The 23,228-nt window shown below is 39.5% G+C and overlaps 1 protein-coding gene across 1 annotated transcript; it reads right to left on the bottom strand.

The window, feature by feature from the left end:
• Window positions 1-5,146: 5,146 nt before the first annotated feature.
• On the bottom strand, window positions 5,147-11,240 carry CLEC4E (C-type lectin domain family 4 member E). The gene is made up of 6 exons (XM_037167859.2): window positions 11,011-11,240; window positions 10,094-10,186; window positions 9,401-9,490; window positions 8,329-8,480; window positions 7,567-7,682; window positions 5,147-6,345 (listed from the first exon to the last, which is right to left on the bottom strand). The coding sequence occupies exons 1-6, from the start codon at window positions 11,045-11,047 to the stop codon at window positions 6,186-6,188; spliced, it is 648 nt and encodes a 215-aa protein (XP_037023754.1). The 5' UTR covers window positions 11,048-11,240; the 3' UTR covers window positions 5,147-6,185.
• Between the last annotated feature and the right edge of the window lie 11,988 nt (window positions 11,241-23,228).

Genomic DNA, 23,228 nt, shown 5'->3' with positions numbered 1-23,228 from the left:
TTGCAGCTGACTGACCTGGGTAAATCTGTCCCATTGATTTGCCAACAGCAACCAAAACTGAATTACATGAGTAGGGTGTACTCAGGCCATACAAATAGCACACCTTGAGTTCCCAGCTTGGATGATAGGGAAGGCTGTGCCACTGGACTCTGTACACTAGACACTTATGACATTGGGCCACACTACCAAGATATGAAGTCAAAGAAGCTCTATCTAGTACATAGAAACAAACACAGGGAGGCAGCCAAAACAAGGAGACAAAGAAACGTGGCCCAAATGAAAACTCCAGAGAAGTAGCTAAATGAAATGAACATACACAATCTATCAGATGCAGAGTTCAAAACACTGTTTATAAGGGTGCTCAAGGCACGTAGCGAGGACCTCAAGAGCATGGAAAAGATCCAGTAAGAAACAAAGAATATACTAATTGAAGTAAAGAACAATTTACAGGAAAACAACAGTAGAGCGGATGAAGCCAATATTCAGATCAATGCTTTGAAACATAAGGAAGCAAAAATAAAAATAAAAAACAAAGCCATTAAGAAGAAAAAAGAACATCAAGAAGAAAAAAGAATCTGACTTCCAGCCAAGATGGAGGCATAGAGATTCAGTTGTCAATAAAATGTAGGTAGATAGACTGTATCTCCTCTCACAACCAAAAGAAGGGCAACAACAAATTTAAAAACAAAAACCAACCAGAACTGCCAGAAAATCAAACTGTATAGAAGTCTGACAATCAAAGAGTTAAAGAAGAAACATTCATTCAGACCAGTAGGAGGGGTGGAGACAGGTAGCCAGAGAAGAGATGAATCATGCAAGAAGGTGGTTGGTGGACCCTGGGCAGGTGGCAGCTGGTGGACTGGGCAAGGCAGTGGCTGGAGGAGTGGGTGGTCCCACATTTGGGTGCAGATAAACTGGGAGGAACAACTGGGGAATGAGACAGACCATGCAACCCAGGTTTCCGGCGTGGAGATATTAAAGCCTCAAAACCTTTGACTGAAAAAATATGGGGGGGGGCATTGCAGCAGCAGGAGAAACTCCCAGCCTCACAGGAGAGTTCATTGGAGAGACCCATAGAGTCCTAGATAGGCCCAATTTGCTTGTGGGTAGCAGAGGAAGTGACTGACAGCTGGCTGAGAGCTGAGCAAGCTGCACTACTCCCTCTCAGACTCCTCCCCCACACACAGTGCCACAACACAGTGACGTGGGTTGCAGAGACAAATACCTAAGTCTCTGCCTCTTACTATACAATAAACACACTGAGACAAAAAAAAAAAAAAGACCCAAATAAAAGAACAGAAAAAATACAACTAAGTGATGAAGAGACAGCCAACATATCAGATTCAGAGTTCAAAACACTGGTAATCAGGATGCTCACAGAAATGATCGAGTACAGACACAAAATAGAGCAATAAGTGAGGCTATGAGAAGTGAAATGCAGGAAAGTACACAGGGAACCAACAGTGATGGTAAGAAAACAGGGAACCAACAGTGATGGTAAGAAAAAATGAGGAGAGGCTTAGGAACTTTCAGGACAACTTTAAATGTTCCAACATCCGAATCATAGGGGTGCCAGAAGGAGAAGAGGAAGAGCAAGAAATTGAAAACTTATCTGAAAAAATAATGAAAGAAAATTTCCCTAATTTGACGAAGGAAATAGGCATTCAAGTCCAGGAAGCATGGAGAGTCCCAAACAAGATTGGATGCAAAGAGGTCCACTCCAGGACACATCATAATTAAAATGCTTAAGGTTAAAGATGAAGAGAGGATCTTAAAGGCAGCATGAAAAGAGAAGTTAGTTACCTACAGGGGAGTTTCCATAAGACCATCAGCTGATTTCTCAAAAGAGACTTTGCAGGTTAGAAGGGATTGGCAAGAAATGTTCAAAGTCATTTGAAAAGCAGGGACCTACAGCCAAGATTTCTCTACAAAATGGTAATTTCCAGTTGAGGGGCAGATAAAGAGCTTCCCAGATAAGAAAAACTAAAGGTGTTCATTATCACCAAACCATTATTATAGAAATGTTAATGGGACTTATTTAAGAAAAAGAAGATCAATACTATGAACAATAAAATGGCAAAAAATACAAATTTATTGACAATTGAATCTAAAAAACAAAATAAGCAACCAAGAAGAACAGAGACAGAATCATGGACACAGAGAGTCTTTTGTTGGTTGCTAGATGGGAGGGGGTGTAGAAAAATTGGTGAAGGGGTGATGGGTTCAAGCACAAGTAGGTAGTTCCAGAATAGCCATGGAGATGTAAAGCACAGCACAGGAAACGGCACAGCCAAAGAACTTATATGAACAATGGTGTGGGGATTGCCTGAAAAAGTGGGGAATGTTGGGTGGAGAGGAGGCAAAGGGGGAAAAAATCAGGACAACTGTAAATAGCAAAAATCAATAAAATATAATTTAAAAAAATGATGCTAGTAATAGTTACATAAAAAGCAAAATGTGTTTAAGAGAGTGTAAGTAATCATGACACAGTACACAATTCAGCTGTGAATAATATTTATATATTATAATAATGTAAGTATTGAATATTTATTTAACAAAATTAAATTATGATACAGTGATATGAGAGACATGGGAGGTATGTGTGACAGAGAGAGACAAAGAGAGAGAGATTCTTGTTTTTATTAATGTGAAGAAATGGCCAAATTACACAAAATTGAAAAAAAACAAGACATTATAGTATATACTATTAGATAAAAACAGAAATTATACTATTTAGAAACATAGAATGCATCAGCAGAAGAAACATCTGAAGAGTTGAATGTGTTTGCCTCTTGAGCATGGGAATAAAGCTATTTTAAATTTATAATTCCTATAGAAAATGTTTTTTTAAACAATGTACATGTATGTACATAGTATACAAACTTATTGATATAATTGACATTAACATTTAGCAATTAGCATTTTAATGTTAACATTTGATATTAAAAAGAGATGGTTAAGGATCACCTAAAAAAATAAATAAACCAAAACAAAAAGAATAACAAATAACCCCAATAAACCATTTAGTGTAAAACATTTAACAAATAAGAAAGAAAAGGGATTTTCCACACAGGCTCTACTTCAAAATCTATTATATTATATTTAATGATAAATCTTTAGAAGAATTTTATTTAAAGTCAAGAACAAAACAAGTATACTCAGTTATAGCAGCTTCTATGTGACTCCTAGTTAGCTTAGTATGACCAGGAGAAATGGAAAGGAAAAACCCCAAACTATTATTATTTGCAGATCAGAATTGTCTAAAGGAAATAAAAAGCAAGCCAAAAATGTGAGTCATACATAATTAAATTTTCCAGTAACCGCATAAAAAAATGTATTCTAATAATTTATTTATTTAAACTAATATATCCAAAATATTACCATTTTAACATGTAATCAGTACAAAATTATTAGTGGCAGATTTTACCTTTATTTCCAATTTAGTCCTCCAACATCTGGTGTGTATTTTACACTTCTCTTCATATCTCAACTAGAACCATGGTCAACATTCAGTGACTACAGTCCTGAATAGCTAAGTATGTAAAAGATAAAATTATCTGCATAGAAAGTGTAAGAGAATCTGTAGCTTGTGTTTAAAAAATAATAGTGAAATGAAGCAATGTTTCTAAATAAATTATCAATAATACACAGAGACCAACAATATTCCTATATAATACATGCAAAATATTAAAAAGTGTACTTTTATATAAAATATTACACTTACAATAGTAATCTAACTATACAATACCCAACAATAAATGACCAAATGTGCAAGTTTTATGGACAAAACCTGTAAGGTTATTGCGAGACCTGTGAGCCAACCTGCTAGGGCTTGGCTGTGTGACCTTCCTCATCCCACCAGTGCCCTGTGACTCCTCCTGCTTGGACGCAGACATCCGCAATCCTCAAATTATCTCAGGCTTCCACAGTTTGGGCCAGTCTGCCACTTTACCAGGATGGCCTCTGGAATTCAACAGATTCCCCACACCCCTACTACCTTTCCTGCTCCGACCTATCCCCTTACACAGATTCACCCCACTCGGGTTCTAAATCCCTGTGCGGGAAATTTTGCACCCCCACCCAGCCTCACTCCCATACATGCACGCCTATGTATGTACAAGCTACCTTGTTCTGCACCATCTGATGAGTCATTTTAAGACTCTATTTTTAAGAAAGGGAAAAGGAAAAGGAGATTGAAAAAAAAAACAGGAGGGCAAGAAGAATGTTTTATATGATGCTTTATAATTTTTATTTACTTCAGAGGGACCATTAGAAAATAATTTTTATGCCAACTTATAAGGCCTAAAAAGTTCTTAAAATTTCAGAATAATTTCACTTTAATCTGTTATTTCTTAAATTTAAGTAAAATTAAATTTAATATCTTAAAAGCATCATCTGTGGTATGATTCCTTTCCGAATGTGTATGTGTGCATGTTTTATGGTTTTTGTCTATACACTCTTTTCACTTAAAGAAAAACAATTTAAAGCTTGTCTTGGCATATTCAAACTGCCAGCATCACTACCCTTGCCCTTTGAGGTCGTTATTAAGTGAAATAAAGGTTACTTGAACACAAGCGCTTGAATACCATGAGAGGTGATTTGATAAGGGAGACATTCCTATGTGACTAATGGGCGGGTAGCATCTGCAGTATGGAGATCGGATGCTGGACAAAGGGATGGCTCATGTCCTGGGCAGGACAGAGCGGGATGGTGTGATATTTTTATTATGCTATTCAGAACAGTAAATAATTCAAAACTCATGAATTGTTTATTTGTAGAATTTTTCATTCAATATTTTCAGACTGCAGTTGACTACCGGTAACTGAAACCATGGGAAGCAAAACCATGGATAAGAGGATATATAAATATATATATATATATGCCCACACACACACACATAATCTTCCATCTTTTTATCTTTTCATCTTGCCACTTAATGTTTGAAGTCATAAGATGTTTTCATGTCTTTAAACATTGAAATAAAATGGAAAATAATCAAATTATAGTTACCTAAAGGAAAAGAGCAATGAACAAAAAATCTACATAGGCTTTTCAATGTTTTCTCATTGATGTTTATGATTTGAAAAAGAGAATTAGAGAGTTTACAATATATTTTTTGGATTACTTTTAGGTTGAAAGACTTTTGGTTTAAAAGATTTCAAAGCCACGTTTGGTTTAAAAGATTTCAAAACCACTTATGTCTAAGTGAAACAAAGATTTGTAAAGAAAGCCAATATATTACATGTACTTGTTCAGTTGGATTTTCCCATTCAATAATTAAACATTGGTTTCAGTGTATACATTTTGAGGGTCTTTTTATGGTGCTGTGTGCAAGAAACATGTTTACAAAAGCTGCCATGTTATTTACATACTCTTGAGTAACTATCAATATTAATAGAATATTATGCAATAAGTAATAGGCTTGAAATTGAAAACTGTGAAGCTGAATGTTTTCTTAGGATAATTTGACTATTGAACTCTGGCCCTGGCTGAGCAATAGATACAAATTCAGGTGAAATCTAATTAGTCAACGGAAGAAAATAGAAAAAAAAAAAGGCTGTGAACTGGATGACAATCTGTTTGGAGCTGCAGGTCACCATGACCTTTCCTTAGCAAGACACAGTAAAGGCCTTTGGCCCAGAAGTTCACACCAGTTTTTTGAGCAGTAATAAGTTTCATGACTTGAAGAAGTTTCTTACTCCTTGTACAGAACACATTGAGGATATATGTTTGGGCAGGGGATAAAAACGGTATGAACCCAGGAAGGGAAGACAGACTTTTCAGAAACTAGAAAGAAGAGGAGCTGATGCAGAGCAGTGGATTCAGGTGATTGTTCAAAGGCACTTTCCAAAACCTTCTTCTTTGATGAACTCTGTACTTGCTGTTTGTCCCTGTATTTTCACTAAATTCTCACAAATGAAGCAAGTGTACCAAAAAGGAGCATATGCTTTTCTTCTCACAGCGCTGGCTAGAGAATTGCCTCGTAAATTCTGAGAAGGCCTGAGAGACTAATACAGAGAAAAATGTACTTCAGTCAGTATCATGAATTATAACATTCAAAATGACTTGTTTTTATTGACATCGAAGCTGCAAACTCGTTTCTCATGTTGAAGTTGTGGCTCTGCCCACGGTCCTGTTCCTCCTCGTTTATACATTTAAGTTGTGCCTTCTGTTCTTGGAGATTTTTATTTGTTCAAAATCCTTTTTCCTGGCATTTCGCAAATCCGAAACAAACTTAAGAAACAGGGCACGTCATTCCAGTTTCTCCTAGGATCGGAAGAGTCTCTGACAGTGGCACAGTCCTCCACTGTAGCTAAGTTGTTGGGCTCCCCTACGTCCCAGAAGCTAAAAAGAAAAAAGAAACAAAACAAAACAAAACACGGGAAACTTTAAATCCCAGCTCCAAGAGGTAAAGTAACCTAATACACTAGGCAAGTTACTTATGTTATTTATCTTCACAACTATTTTGTGAGGTAGGTATTACAATCTCTATTTTTTAAAATTGACTTTATTGGGGCGACATTGGTTAATAAAATATATAGGTTTCAGTTATACAATTTTATAATGCACCATCTGTATATTGTATTGTGAATTTACCTCCCCAAGTCAAATCCCCTTCCGTCACATGTATCCTTCCTGCACCCATTTCTACTCCCCCAACCTCCCTCCCCTCCGGCAATCACCATGCTGTGTCTGTGTTCACGAGTCTTTCTTTTTTACTTTGCTTAATACTTTCACCTTTCTCACCCTTTTAGTGATGAAGAAAAGGGATCTCAGAAAAGCTAAACCATTTGTCTAAGTTGTAGAGTTTGTGAGTAGTGAAGCCACACTGGATCTCCCTGCCTTTCCATTCTGTCTCTCACCCTCAAAGACCTAGAGCTCCAAGGAGAAGTTATGGGAACGACTGATGTCCTGGTGGATGTTTTATTTGCACTCATGTGTCATGTCACCTGTGGTTCCCTTTATTCTACACAGAGTTCATAATAATTTAGGTGTACACTTCAATGGTATTACTGTGTTGCATCGAAGCAACTTAAAGTATCAGAGCATGTGGGCTGGACTCTCAAAATTGACCGAAGCCCCTGGCCTTTAGTTTGCTCAAATGTTAAGTGAAGTCAATCTATCGATGTATCTCAGAAAGATGTAATTTAGGTTAAATGAGACCGTAAATGAGATTAGAACTTTGAAAACTCCAGAATGCTGTGCTCTAATGCTGTAAAGCCATTATTAAGCCATTATCATTGGGGTTCCTTTTTATACTCCATAAGAATCTTCTAACTCTCTAAAAATCACTATTTTTGTCTCAGTTATAACAGTTTAGGGGCTTAAGACTCTGAATTTTATACTTTGCTCCTGCTGCATTTCCAAAGTATTAGTATTCAATTTGGCTCCTCTTTTCATGTTCACCTCCTTCCCTTCATATTTGAGATGGTCTCAGAAAATAAGCAGCAGGATGGACCTGAATATATCTCATGGAACAGAAGGGGGTTGTGAGAACTCCCATCAACAATGGCCTAATTTTAGGGTTTGGGGTAGTATTAAATTCTCCTACAAGAAAGGAATTACCTCAGAGACTTCATGAAAGGTGTGCCATCTACCCATTTCCATTGACCATCAGTCACCTTGTCTGTGAGTCCAATATAATACTCTCTCTTTTCAGGTTTCTCATGGAAAAGGAATTCCTATGGAAGATCCACAGTCAAAAAAATAGGAGATCAGTTATTTCAATTATAAGCAAGTGTCAAAGGTAATTGTTATTTAAAGAGATAAAGTAGGATCTGGACTAAAGATGATAGATACATGGCCCTGAAATACCAACATCATGGGGGTTTATATTCTTATTTTTTAATTGGTGATAAAAATATATACAACATAAAATTAAATGAACAAAAAAGAGCCTTAAACAAAAAAGTTTCTCAATAATTCATTCAAAGTTTATCTACTGTTATTTGTAGCAAAACCTACCACATAGATTAATGCAAGATTATTAATCACAGCTTAAAGCTAATGGGCACTGTTTGCTTTCCCTCTTTCAAATACAGTTATAAGCTTAGTCAATGGTCATTCGAAAATGGACTCCTAACCTTGTTTTTTCTGCTTTACAATAAAGGAACTAAACACAGAAATTTCTTGTTTTCTTGGACTCTTCTAGAAATGAAAATACATTAGAATAGGTATTGACTTACAGAAATAGTAAGAAAAGCATGAATTTCAGTACATTCATTTAAAAATACTCATTGTGGCCCGAGCACTGAACACGTATGTGGAAGAAGGGACAGATTATGAGCGGAAGGCTGCACTGACACTGGAAGGCTGTCCTTCGACTACCTGCTCCTCCTGCGTGTTGATAACTACCAGATGACCTCCCATGTCGGAGCAGTTTTTCACACTTGCTGACCAGGTCATGGTGTTTGTAGAAAAAAAGTAGCAGCTAGATTGAAAATGTACCCATCTCAATGGACAGCAGTTCTTGACTGAACCTAAAAGGAGAGAAATTGCCATGAATGTCCCATAATGAACTGAGTAAGTTTCATCTGGCCCGATGAAGTTCACCATTTATAGTCATAAGCCTTGAAACCTCTTGTTCATACCTTCCCATCCCCATCTTATTATTTAAGACTTTAGATAATTCTCATGTCAGTAAACACAAAGGGCAATATTCTTGTCTTTTGAGCATACCCCTTATTTTCTAGATATATCTTAATACTAGCTATCTCAATTATGCTATTGATATAACCTTATTATCTGCTCTTAGACTGCCAAGGTCAGAGAAAGTTATGCATTTTATGTGAGTGACATTCAAGCAACCATTTCTCGTGTTGCCTAAGTAACGAGCTCTCAGCAAAATCTCCAAGCTGGTTGTACAAATGACTAAATTTCTTAGACTAAAAATAAATAGTCCAGACTCTCTCAATTTGATGGTGAGGAAATTATAGCCCAAAGAAGGGAGTCATTTTCTAGTGTTGCATGGCATTTTTCTAAGACTTGGAACACTGCTATACATAAGAGCATACCAAGTATATTTCTGAGGTATTTCCAAATTCCCTATACTACACATTTTTTTCTGTACTTCATTTTGGAAGCAGGTGATGAATTTTAAAAAATAGTCCACTTCAGGGGATAACACCATCCACTTCTAGATTTACTGTCCAGATATAGACCTCAAATTCATTCTAAAAGTGTGCTGTAATATCCTCTAGATTTCCAACTCCGATGCTAATTTCATTTCCTGTCTTCTTACCCAACTTCTCATCCTTTTATTACAGTACAGGCAAGATTCTACAGTTTGTTTTTGAAAAACAGGACTTACTCCAAGTACTCTATTTGTCCCCAAATCAACCTGGAAAAGCAAAAATATTGCTAAGTAAATTTTGATGTTCCAATTTAAGGAATGTTTTACCTGATCCATTATTGTAGCAGGAGAATTCCAAGAACTCCTCATGTGGCTGGACCCTTTTCCCATCACAGAGTTGAAAGATGTGATATGTCACTGTAAGGACAGGGGCACAGTTCATGTTCATTTCTCTTGGTAAAATAAATTTTATCATTTTTATTATTAAGAAGAGAGGCAACGGCGATCATATTTTCTTACTGTCTATTTTTCTTCCTGCATGAAGAGGCACTGAGATTTACTGAAAGAAAGAAGAGGGAACTTACATTTTATGGTTTTCCTAATTTATAAAAGTGAATGTACTTTATTTCAGGCTCAAAGGCCCAGAGAAAACAAACATGTTAGCATTCCCTCTTATGCCAAGTTTAACCCTCTCTACCCTTCCTTCCAAAAAGTGATTTGTCCTGTCTGTGGTTAGGACCTCATAGAAAGAGTTACACTCATCAATAGCAGGGGGACAAAGGGAAGAACTCAAGGCCACCATGAATATGAAAACTATCATGAAAAATGATCAGCGGTTACTGAAATTTGGTAACAGTTCTATATTAGTTGGTGTTTCTGGCTTGAGGAATAACCTGGAGATAAATAGGGGTAAAAGTGCAATATAAATATTCTTTATGGGAAAAGAGAACCTATGGGCAGCAAGAAAGAATTTACTCCTAATATTCACCAGGGAGGTTGAATTTGACCTTCAGAACTCACCAACACATCTGGTGATAAAACAGGCACTGAGGAGTAGGATGGAGATCCCAGCAATGGTCCATAAGGCGACAGGGGAAGAAAAGCATCCTCTATCTGTAGAAAGACATAAACATGGTCAATTTTTCCTAAGCAAGAGTAATAAGAAATTCTAATTTAACCTTACATATTTCCTTCCTCTTGCATTCTCTATGTTGAGTAATGCTCAAACTTCAGTATATATCAGCATTACCTGGAGGTCTTGTTAAAACATAGGTTGCGGGGCCTCAACCCCAGAGTTAAGAACTCAGTTAATGTTGGTAGGGAACCAGTAAGTTCCCAGGAACAGCTGATGCTGCTGGTCTGGGGACCACACTGTCAGAATAATGTAGAACAAATAGAGTAATGCATTACTAATTTTAAGACTGACTGATGAAGTTGGGCAGATGTGCCTAGTTTTTCTTTAAGTCACTCCCATTTTCCCCCTTCATTCCCTATCTTTCTTCCTTCCTTCCTCCCTCTCATCTTCTCTGTTTTTCTTGTTTCTCTGTTGCTCTCCTGTTTTCATACCTCATTTCCCAAAGCCCTTTGTGAATCAATCACATAAAACTTTGAATTTATCTAGTAGTTCTTCTTCTCCTTCCCAACACACATTTACAGACAAGGAAAGTGAGTTCCAGAGAAGTGATGGACCTTGCCCAGCGTGACACAGTGAATCACAAAGAAGGTAGAAACAGTTGTAGCGATCCCTGAACTGAAGTCCAGTGATCTTTCCAGTATATCAGATACTCCTCTAACCATTCTTTTATTTCACTCTGTTTCATTCTCTGTCTCTCTTTACTGCATGCTTTCCTATTGTCTTGTCCTTCAACATATTTATCATCTCTTCCCCCCAAAAATCTTCCCCTTGAAAAAAAAAAAAGGAAAATTGCAAACATTACCTGTGCACTGTGATGCAGATGATTTGGGTAAACTCATTTTTTTCTCTCTCCTTCTTCCTCTCTTCCTCTCCTCAGTTTCCGAGTTCAAGAGTGTTTTGCTGGTAAGTTTCAAGAAAAAGGAATCTTGAGGAATGAACAATTTATCTGTATTTTAGGAAGTTCATCTCCAAGATGTGAAAATATTAACTTGTTTTGGTGGCTGTGTGTTCATGCCAGGATTTCCTTTCTTGTGTAAGGAGGACAAGGGAGTTTACCGGGCAACCAGTGAGTCTCCTCACTCCAGACAACAACAAAAAGGGAAATGATGAAATGGTACGTATCAACAGAAGTAGGCTGGTCATGAGAAAACATAGGTGGCTTGAAAAATATTGTTTTGTTTTGGTAGGAAAAATGTTCTGGCTTCTTCTAGGCCTTCCTCATCCCTCAGTGTTTCCTTGATACCTGGGGGCCCACCTCTGCACTCCCAATCTCACCTTTGGTCTTTGCTACCACACAGTTGTTGACTAAGGAGACAAACTCCGCATCTTTATAGCACCTGGCACAAAGCTGGGAGCACAGTGTAAGTATTTGTTATGTAGCAATATGAGTTTCTTTTTCATCTTTCATGCTTTTTCTTCATCCTTCATTTGCAGCTCCTGATCAGGGATTAATATCCAAAATACATAAAGAACTCATACAACTGAATGCCAAACAAAAAATCCAATTAAAAAATGGGCAGAGAAGCTGAATAGACACGTCTCCCAATAAGACATACACATGGCCAACAGATAATGAAATGAAGCTGAACTTCACTAGTGATGAGAGACATGCAAAATGAAATTACAATGAGATATCACCTCACACCTATTAGAGTGGCTATTATCAACAAGGCAAATAATCACAAGTGTTGGAGAGGTTATGGAGAAAAAGGAACCGTCATTCACTGCTGGTGGGAAAATAAATTGCTATGGCTGCTATGAAAAACAGTATGGAAGTTCCTCCAAAAATTAAGAATAGAGGTACCATATGACACAGCAACCCCTCTTCTGGATTAAATTTGAAAACATTTATTTCCCAAGATATATGCACCCTTATGTTCACTGCAGCATTATCCACAGTGGCCAAGACAGGAAAACAACCCAAGTAGATGTAGGTAGTTGATTGAAAAAAGATGTGGTACATACATACAATGGAGTACTACTCAGGCATAAGAAAAGATAAAATACTGCCATTTACAACAACATGGATAGATCTTGAGAATATGCTAAATGAACTAAGTCAGACAGAAAAGTCAAGAACCTTATGATTTCATTCTTATGTGGCATATAAAATTAAAAGCAATAAATGAACAAATAAGAACAAAAACAAAAGAAAGCTCATAGACACAGACAGCAGTATGGTGTTTATCAGAAGGAAAGGGGCTGGGGTAGTAAAGGGTCAAAGGGGTCAAATATATGGCTTTGAAGATTTGACTTTGGGTGGTAAATACACAATTCAATATTCAGATTACATATCATAGGATTGTACACTTGAAACATATATGATTTTATTAACTGATGTCACCCCAGTAAATGTAACTAAAAAGAAGAAAGACAATTTAGATTTGTGGATTCGTATTCCTTTTTTCAAAGTACTAACTACTAGGCTATGTTACAGCTTCACCTCAGGTGAACGGCCTGATGTGGTTTGACCACTTTGAAACTCAACCCAATTTCTTGCATCATAACACAGCTTCTGAAGCCCAGAGACTCTAATGCCTAGTTTAACTCTGTTATTCAGAACTATTTGGGGATTTAAAAAATATAATTGCTCACTATAAAAATAATTTTATTTTATTGCTATTTTGCATTATACCTCAAATGGAAAGACTCATTTGGCAAATTGTGACCACAGAAGTGTTCAAATGAGTGTTGAAGTAATATTTTTTTTTTGGTACTTGATATCTTTTTTTAAAACTTTATTTTTACCGTTGATACTATCATTGATGTCCCCATTCTCTGACTTTTGCCCACCTTCACCCAGCCCCCACTCCTCTTCCCTCTGGCCGTCACCACACTGTTGTCCATGTCTATGGGTTGTACATATATGTTCTTTGGAATTTTTGTTTTATATTGCAGGCTACGTGAGGAAAAATGAATTTGTCAGAAGAAGCAATTTCGGCTAGACATTAGAAAGCTTTTGGAGCTTAGTAGATACAGAGATGTTTCATCTTCTTCCTTAAAAATACTTAAGAATAAAGATCAAACTGGACTCACTTGATAATAAATTTACAAGTGTTAACAGGCATTAGTTCTCTATATCCTGGTAATCCCCAAACCTAATGACTCACAGACTTTCCACGTGTTAGGAAGTATTCTTATTCTTAAAGGGACTTTTTATTGTTTCAATGCACTGGTCAATTTCCTGTGCATTCTCCATTCTACAGTTATATAGATTATTAAAGAATGTTCAAAAATTATATACATATATTATAAAATGTAAACATATTTAATATGTGTATTATCGGCAAGTGGTTTTTGACTAGTTAAAAGAAATTATCTGATCCCTGGACTTGAGTTCAAATGAGACTGACTCATTTGAATAACATCCCAGCAGTGCAACAGGGACGTTATTCTTGTGATCACTATGTTGCAATTTCCCACATGAAACAAACTCTTTTCAGCAAGATACTTTTAGATACTTCACTTTTCTTTAATCCATGCTTATTCATATTCTTTTAACAGTAGCAACCACAAATTCTTCCTCTATCCAATATGATTTTTTCATAGGTTTTGCTGAACAAGATTTTGTAATTTTTCTGCCTTATGTAGTTTTGACATTTCTGCTGTTAATTCATCCCTCTAAGATGTGGGAAATTTCCATATAGAACTTACCTTAAAAGGCGTAGCCTGGCTCTGGTCAGGTGACTCAGTTGGTTGGAGTATCATCCTATAGACCACAAGGTTGTGGGTTCGATTCCCATTCAGGGCACATAACTAGGTTGCAGGTGGATTCCTGGTCCAGTCACATATGAGGCATCCGGTTGATGTTTCTCTCTCACATTGATGTTTCTCTCTCTCCCTCTCTCCCTTCTTTTCTCTCTCAAATCAATGAACATATTCTCAGGTGAGGGTTAAAAAAAAGAGAGGTCTCATTTATATATTGATTCATAGGTATAACAAAAAATGTCTCTAATCTGTGGTCGAATTGTGCCCGTGTTGGCCAAAATCCATTTGCTTGATATTCGATAGACAGATGAATTATACATGAGTTAATCGTATTTCTTTCTAATTTTTCATACTGTATACATTTTTGAAGTATATAATGAGAGGACTGAGAAGGGCTAGGTTTGAGGCCAAATTTAGATTTAAATTCAGTTTTGTCAGTGTTGACAAGAACAGAGGTTAGTGATAAACAGGGAAAAGAGGCTTTTCCTACTTTCATGACATTTGATTGAAAGGTAAAATTTGAAGGGGACAAGTCTCAGTAAATGAAAGGGTTGGGGACAGTAGTAAAACTGGTTACAGGAACTAAGAGTAAATGTTGGTTGTCTGTTGATTGAGGGAGTTAGTGGCATGTCCAGCAATTAGAGATGTTGCCCCCCTTCAGCAGTGCTTTGGGAGAACTTGATCAAGGCATTACCTTTTCCGAGCACAGATGGTTATAAAAAGGAGTAAGAAGGAAAGGAATGTTTGGTGTGGTTGTCATTGGAACAAGCGAAAGCTTAAACAGTCAAGAAAGTGGGAAAGGCAGAGTAAAAATGATTTAACAATTAAAGTAAGAGATGGAGGACAGGTCAGGAGGTACAGAATTAATGGGGAATATTAGGAGTTTAGGAATTCACACCAGGGACAAAAAAAACACTGAGATCCCAGTATATTTCTAGAGGATCTTGAGTGAGTCTGAGGGTTCTCAACTAGAAATAAGAGGATAAAAATGGTAAGGAATAGGGTAAAAGAAGAATTGTCACAGTCAGGCATTTCTGGTGGAAGTTCAGGCATGAGATGTCAGTTTCTTTACTCTTAAAATGGTCTATGTTTTTTTTTTTTTTTTTTAAAGATTATCTACTTCTTGTCCTGGAGATATGCCCACTTGTCATCCTGAAGACCACTTTGTCAGGTGAGCAAAGCCTCCTGGGTGTGAATGGGGAAGCTGGTCTTTGTCCCCCTGGAGCACACCAAGGGAGGAATCTTTAATGGGTTTAGAGTTGTTCTGCAAGGCATTAGTTAGTTCTTGACAATAATGTTAAAGCTCTCCTCTTATAAGAGTTGGTGAGTAAAGTCCTTCAGTCAAACTTTAGAGTTCTTCCTGCTATTATTTCCAAAGGAGACAGTTTATATTTACAAAATGGGGTGGAGCAAAGATTAAGAAGAACCAAAGAGAGGGCTTTGGGCCGTGAGAGTCTGAGTGCCCTACAAATGGTTGGCAAGTGGGTGCTCATTATGCTGTGGTGTGTGCCACCAAACCAGAAGACTGGGGAGGGTACGCACGGTGGCAGTGTCGCCACACAGGCCAGATGTTGCAAATGGCTTGGGCGATCTGCCTGGTGAAATGAGTTCCTCAATCACTGCATAGCTCTCTAGCGACATCTCAAGTTGATATCATCATTTCCAGCAAGACTTTACCTGTGGCCACGGCTGTGGCCTGACAGTCGGGAAAGGCTTCAAGCCAGAGAGAAAACATACAACTCAAACAAATGCACATTTTTAGAAGGTGAGAGTTAGATAAAATCACATTGCCATACTTCAGATGCTCTGTGGGTAGAGGCAAGGGACCTCTATTGGCATATTATCAGCTTGCCAGGGTTGCACTGAGGACACATTTTGTACACCTGATACATGCGATGTGCAGTAGTGGCAGAGGGCCCCTGATAGTATTGTTTTCCGAATTGAATCATTTTTTCTGTGTTCCAAAGGGGAAGGTTATGCATAAAAGTTAAAACCTCTCTTTGAAGGCTAAGAGGAAAAACTGGGCAGCTGCTTGGTCTTAACCATAACTGCCAAGTTAAATCAAAAGTGCAACCTTGTTTTATTCATTTCCCCCTTTCAGTGTCTGGAGAGGTGGTTTGGGCTTTGGCCAGTTAGAGATAAGGCACAACCTCGCACAGAGAAGTGAGGGAAAGCGTATTGGGGGAGTAAAAGCTTGTGACTGATGGACTGATCTAGCAGCAATGTCAGTTAAGAGATTCCCAATCCGGTTTTATCCTGCATAGAAAAGGGCTCCTGTATCTTTACAAGAGCCAATTGTCTAGGAAGTAAGGGAGGGTCTGAAAGGTTAAAAATAAAATCTTTGTTTTTGTTGGGTACTGCCTATAATGCAGCTTGTGCAGACCTAGCATTTGGAAGTGGGCCTGATTCCAGAGACTTCTCAAAAGAAACAACACAACTGACTTGGTGGGAACCCATCAGTGGGTGGAGATAAGACCCATCAGTGAACAGGTTGAAAGCAGCATTAAGGAAAGGAGTGTCTTGATCTAGTGAGGGAGTAACTGGTCTGTCAGGAATGTGTTGTGGGGAGAATAACATTGGGGGTGGGGAGAGTTGAAGGATTAAGATAATAGCAGGTAAGAGTTGGATGTGGAGAACAGAGTGTTTCACAATAGGTGAGGTGGGTGGGTAGCAGAACACTGTCGAGTTTGATGGGAGTTTAAAACGGACTTGACTGCATTGGGAGCACAGACAGTGGGAGGGGAGTCCCAAGAACTATTTTTTCAGCACTTTTAATTAAAGTAGCAGTGGCGGCTACTCCTTTTCAGGGACAAAAGGGGAAACAGGAAGGTACTAATTTGTGCGTCCACATTGGTGCCTGAGTCAGTCGTTTCTTTAAATTAGTAAAAGATTGTTCAGCCTTGTTATTCTATTGTAAGGCGTCCTAAGAAGAGGCTTTTAAGGAACGCCTCTTAAAGTCTGTGCCTTGAAGTTTAGGTGAAGGTTTATTAGCATCTGTTTGAACTTTGACTGTGGCTGCTGAATGAATTTCCCTTCCATCAGTGAACGATTGTGCCCAGCTATAGACCAGCAGACCTTGGAGGGGGGGGGGGTTGTTGGATGAAATTAAGGAATTGAAAGGAGTGTCAAAACTACTAATTTCTGAGTTGTCTTGTTATTTGAGGAGGTTAAATTTAATAATATTTTTCCCTTACAGAAGAGTGAAATACGAATTTGCTAAGTTTCTAGAAAATCTCTTCCTAAATAAACGACTGCAGAAGGTACAGTGCAAATTGGTGCAGAAGAAACAAATAAGAATTGATGAGTGTCAGGGAGGGAATCAATCTGAACAGGGACTGGTAGGGATTCGGGACAGTTTTAGGGTTTTTAGTTCCCCCACCCATTTGAATTTTTCTTAACTCATGGGTGGGGACGTTTAAAGGGCATTGGGGTTAAGGACTAAAGGGGTTGCTCCTGCACCTATTAAAGTTCTAACTAACTGGTGCCCAGTTTTAATATTTACTTCACTTAAATTGGCTGGCTGTGAACAGGCGAAATGCCCCTTGTATTTCTCCAGAGCATCCCTACTTTCGTGTCCCAGTCTGAGATTCTGGGCTCCTGTTGGGTTGGAGTTGCAGCCCAGCATTCATATTCGAGACAGCGCTTTTAAAAACGTCCTGGTCTTTTACAGAAGAAGTGAGCCTTTGGATCTGGACGCTGGGTGCTTTTACTGTTTGGTGGGGCCAGTTTGCTAAATCACTGAAGTTGCAGGGTCATTAGTTGGGCAGTTGTTTTGTGGTAATCCAGAACCCCTTCTTCCTGTTATCACTGTCCTTTTCAATGGTTTTAGAGAGTTTTCCTGGCCAGTGAGGCAATCTCATGAGGGTGTTTACCTGTCCACTTAAGGTCATGTTGTTTAACCAGGTGCTGATATTTTCAGAGAGAACTGCTACATATATTAAATTAAATAAATTAAGGGGCTCATCATTTAATTCTTTAATTCCTAAGTTTTGTTGAAAGACTTTTTGAACTGGTCAAAGTAACCAAGTGCTTCTGAAACTGGAAAAGCCAGTGTTCATGCTGCCTGTCACCACCAAACCCAATCAGCAGAGACAGGGATTAAATTTTATGGGCAATTTATTCAGATGGTCGGCAATCTGAGAAAACGATGGGTTTGTACCCTAACAGACCATCTTAAATTCCATTTTAAAATGGCCATTTTTATAAGTGATAGGGGACTCAAGAATTGAAAAATTTTAGTTTAAGGTAAATAGTTATAAGCTTAGGAAGTAATGTATAAGTTAAAGCTTTTGTTTCATATCCTACAGATAAGGCCTATCCTGGCTCCTGAGAAAATAGTGGACCTCGTGGGGTCACTGCTAAAGATTACAACCTGGAGACAAGTGGAGGAATTCAGGCCATTGTGTTCCAGGGAGCAACAGATGACCACCCACTGGCCACCAGCCCCTGGGAACAGCTAACTGTCCAGGATAAGAATATTGCAGTTTCTTTTACCCAATTCTCCCTGAACTTCAAACCCCCGCACTGCACATTGTTTATTCCCTGTTATAAAAATGTTGGCCTGGAAAGAAACGACAAGATGGTCTGTCAGGGTACAAACCTGCCATCTTCTCGGATCACCAGCCATCTGAATAAAGTGCCCATAAAGATTTGATTCCTGTCTCTGCTGATCGGGTTTGGCAGTGACAGGCAGCCCAAACGTCGGTGTCTTTTTCAGCTTCATAAGGAGAACAAAGTGTGGGTAAGGGTACACTTTTAATTCGGGGAATAGTTAATTGTATTTAAAAAACTGCGGCATTCTCACCCTGGGCAGCGATCCTTGTCTGCAACCCGGGAGGTGGGCAGCTCACCCTGGAGCGCAGTGGCTCAAGACAGCATCTTGACTGCTTGCCATCCTCCTAGGGACAAAGGTGGGGCTGCTTCCGTCTCCTGGTATCACAATGGGTGGTACCTTCGGCTCCTGGAACAACGGCTTCTATATGCATTGATTACTAAGCTTATTAGCTATTACTTAAACTAAAATTTTCCAACTTTCAAGTCCCCCATCACTTCCTTTGAGTACATCTATGGATGGCCTTTCACTTAACCTTCTTCAAAATATTTGGGAAGTGCCTCATGTAAGTTACTGGTCTGCTTCTGTGTGGCTTTCAGGGCAATGGCTTCAGGCAATTTAGAATCTTGTAAGAGGTGGCTGATTCCATCCATTGTTCAGTTAAAACATTGCCAACTAACGTATGGCTGAGTTAGTAAAGATTCAAGAAGCCAGTTTGATAAGTCACCTATGAGATTTAAAGGTTTGAAATCCAAGGGAATTTTGGGGGGGTCTGGAAAATTCTTTACCATGGCTTAACAATTTTTTTTAACATGGCTTAACAATTTGGATCAGACGGTACAAGAGGCAGTATCTACCCCATCAGTATTTCCCTGACATTTAAAGGGTGCCAGGAGAATGAGAGATGCAGTTTAACCGGAAAAGACACCAGCATTTGGGCTGCCTGTCACCCCCAAATCCAATGCGCAATGACAGCGACGGAATCTTTTATGGGAACTTTATTCAGATGGCTAGCAATCCAAGAAGATGGTGGGTTCATACCCTAACAAACCATCTTCCCTTCTCTTTCCTGGCCAGATCTTTTATAAGTGAGGTGAGGGTGAGGGACAAACAGGTGCGGTGAGGGCTTTGAGCTTCAGAAGCTGCAACATTCCTGTCCTGGGCAGTTAGCTGATTTCAAAGGAGGGGGATGGTCGTCTGCTCCCCTGGAAGACAAAAGTCCCGAATGTCTCCAACTTGTCCCCAGGCGGTAACCTCCAGCCAGTGCCCCAGGAGGTCACCTGTTTTTCTCAGGATCCAGGATGGGCCTTATCTATAATTTCTGAAACAAAAGCTTTAATATACACATTATTTGCTAGATTTGTAACTTTTTACCTTAAGCTAAAATTTTCCAAGTCTTGAGTCCCCTCTCAGCAGGAGGAGAAATTTCTGAGGAGAAAAAGGAGCGTTGAGCTGGAGAAGGACAGGCAGGAGGGGCAGTGGATGAGTAGGTGGAGAAAGGAGGGGGAGCGGGGAAGGAGGAGGAGCCAGTTAGAAGGAGAGATACATGCGCCAGAGCGTTCCTCTAGTCTTTTAAGTCTCTCATTCAATTTTTAAAAAAGATTTTGTTTATTTATTTTAGACAGAGGGGAAGGGAGGGATAAAGAGAGAGAAACAACCATTTGTGGTTGCCTCTTGTGTACTCCCTACTGGGGACTGGGCCTGTAACCCAGGCATGTGTCCTGCCCGGGAACAAACAAGTGATCCTTTGGTTTGCAGACCAGGGCTCACTCAATCTGTTATAGGAAAACAAAGCAACCAGACACTGAGGGATTCTGGAGTAGGAGGTTTATTACTAACGTGCATGGGCCCAGAGGAGTCAGTCTCCAAATTCTGAGCCCCGAACAAAGGATTCTTGGGGGGTTATATAGCTTAGGGGTCTTCCTGTCTACGTGACAAAAGCGGGATACAGAAGCAGAATGTGATAATTGGTTCTATCAGCGGGGGTGCTAGTCCCAGTCCTACTGACTATCCTGCTGTTTGCTTTTCCCAGATGGCCTTATCACTCTCCCAGAGCGCCTGGGGTTTTGGGTGAACAAAGGTTTTCCAAAGCTTCCCACATTAAATCCACTGAACCACACCAGTCAGGGCTCATTCAACTGACAATTACTCTCATGCAGAAAGGCTATAGAGGCCTTCCGGTTTCTTTTGGAACATTCAAAATACCAAGTAAAGGCTTCTCCATTGTTTTCGAGAGTTCCAGAAACATCTTCATTCTAATTGGGCTCTTAAATAAAATTAGGAATATCAGAAGAGCCCCCAAAGGGGCCAGGTTGAAGTTATCCCCGGTGATTTTCGTGGGGAGACCAAGCCAGCTGCAGGCTTGTGAAGCATGCTTTTTAACTGTATTCTCCTGCAGGAGTGCTAGGTGGTGGATGGCCTGCAGATGTCGCCCTAGAACCAGAATTATCCATCCTTGCCCAAGACAACAGCCGGGAGCCAGTGGGTTAAGTGTAACACCTGGATCTCTGATGGAGGTGAGAAAAGGGAGACGCTTTGTAAAGGTGTCCCTCTCCTCGAGGATGAAACTCTCAGATCTCTGCCTAAAGCGTGGGATTTTGAGGATTTGAGAGGGCTCACGGGTTGATGCCTCCCGACCCTAGAGCTCCAAGGGCTCTTTCAGACCCTCAGAGTGGAGTGAGTTCCTTGCCACCCCCCAAGGGAGGACATCCGGGAGCCGCTGGAAACCCCACCTTTGTTGCCCAGAAGGTAAACAACATTTCAGAGGAAACGTTTTGAAAAATTAAAAGAGGGATTATTCAGATGATGATTTGTAAATCAGGAAATGTAGTCCTCTGAAGAAATCCAAGATACATTTCAAAATGGAGGGGATAAGGCAAGGTTATAAGGGAAAAAGTTGCAAGCAGCTGGTGATCAAAGAGATGGGTTGCTAGGGGAAACAAGACCGTAAACCTACATCATCCGTTTTCCTTTTTTAAAAAATTGAATGTACTGGGGTGAGATTGGTTAATAACGTTATATAAATTCCAGGTGTCTAATTTCATTATAATTTAATATTATGTAACACAACAATATAATAAATAATATGATATACTATAATTAATATAATAAATGAATATACCTCCTTTTATCCTCTCCATTAACCCCTTGGCCTCTGGTAACCTCCCTTCTGTTGTTTGTTTCTTTCAGGGGTTTTTTAATGTTCATTTGTTGTTTTCAGTTTTATATTCTACACAAGTAAAATCATATGGTTCTTGTCCTTTTCTGTCTGACTTATTTCACTCACTATGATACTTTCAATACCCATTCATGTTGTCACATATAACAATGTTTCATTTTGTGACGAGTAGTAGTATTCCATTATGTCTACCTATATGTATATCTATCATCTACCTATATACTGTATCACATCTTTTTTATCCATTCATTGGCCAAAGGACACTTAGGTAGTTCTCTTATCTTGGCCATTGTGAATAATACTGCGTTGAACATAGAGGTATATATATCTTAATGAATAAGTGTTTTTAATTTTTGTTGATGGATACCCATAAGAGGAATTGCTGGGTCGTACTGTTACAGAACAAACACAGGGCCCCCCCTGCAAGGACGGTGTACTAATACCCGTCCAGATACCCTACTGGGCTCGATTGTCCTCTGCCAATCAGAAAGACATCTCTCAATGATAGAGATTTGTGAAAAGGAAAGGAAATGTTTATTTAATGCTAAACAGACTTAAAGTATTAGCCTAACATCTTCATTAAAATATCAAAGTCATTTAGGATACCCAGAGCCGCCCACAGCACTTCTTTCTCCCTCTGCCCTAATTTGGGGTACTGTAACTCAGGAAACGAAGCAAAAGTCCGGGATCCAGGCTCTTGCCACCTTCTGCTGTGTCGCCGCCCAGGCAGGATCTCTAATTAATCCAAAGCCACGTGGCACCTTCTCATGGTCTACTGGCAAGAGTTCTTTGTACCCATTTTCCAGGCAAAGTCTCTCCTGCTTTCCAGGCCACATGGCCAAAGGGAACACCCCAAAGCCGAGTGGTCCTCTTCTACCAAAGCTGCAGGGGTCTGCCCTCTGGCCAAAACCACCTGGTTCTTTCTTCCACCAGAGCCAAGAGGGGGTCCTCACTCTGGCAAAGCCTCTTGGTTCTCTTTTTCTTCTTACATGGCTGCAGGTGTCCCCACTCTGGCAAAACCTCATAGCTCTCCCCCCAATCGCCGAGGTGTCTGAGTTTAAATCCCCAAGCCAATCTTCCCCTGTACCCCCATTTCCCACTCCTCCCACAATCAGTTACACCTGCCAGCATTCCTGTATTATTCCAAGTTTACTGGGCTGCCATTGTGAGTCTGAGCAGGTATGGCCCCATGTCATGAAGCCAATCTTCTCCAAGCTCCCACGCAGGAGCTGTAACTCGGGGAACCTGCCCCCAGTTACATCTTGTGGGGGGAGTAATTTTCATCCCCTTGGCTCCAAGCATGGCCACAGCTATTTAACATATCCAAGTGACCCACCAAAGGCTATTAGATATGTTAAATGACCACGCCATGGATTAGCTGCAAGGCTGTGGCTGTACAAAACAGCCCTGCATGTTCCTGCTCCATGTGTCCCTTCCCCCAACTCACACCTGTGGGGGAGAAGGGGGTAAGGACATCTTATATGTCTCTCTAATATTCCCTGGACACCTTGAGTTCTGGACCCCATTCCAAACCCCTTTTTGGGGCCTCCCTCCTGGCTGTACCCTGTATCACTACAGTAGC

Source organism: Artibeus jamaicensis, unplaced genomic scaffold, assembly GCF_021234435.1.
Source record: "Artibeus jamaicensis isolate MK-2021 breed Jamaican fruit bat unplaced genomic scaffold, CSHL_Jam_final contig_233, whole genome shotgun sequence".
Classification (NCBI taxonomy): domain Eukaryota; kingdom Metazoa; phylum Chordata; class Mammalia; order Chiroptera; family Phyllostomidae; genus Artibeus; species Artibeus jamaicensis.
Note: the sequence above shows the minus strand (reverse complement) of the source record. Positions and strands in the feature narration are given on the sequence as shown.

Coding starts and splice junctions, on each gene's coding strand:
- CLEC4E (XM_037167859.2), bottom strand. CDS start 11,047: ATGAGTTTACCCAAATCATCTGCATCACAGTGCACAG. Junction 9,491..10,093: donor TTTTATCACCAGATGTGTTG/GTGAGTTCTGAA, acceptor CTGTCCTTACAG/TGACATATCACATCTTTCAA. Junction 6,346..7,566: donor CCTTTCATGAAGTCTCTGAG/GTAATTCCTTTC, acceptor TTTTCTTTTTAG/CTTCTGGGACGTAGGGGAGC.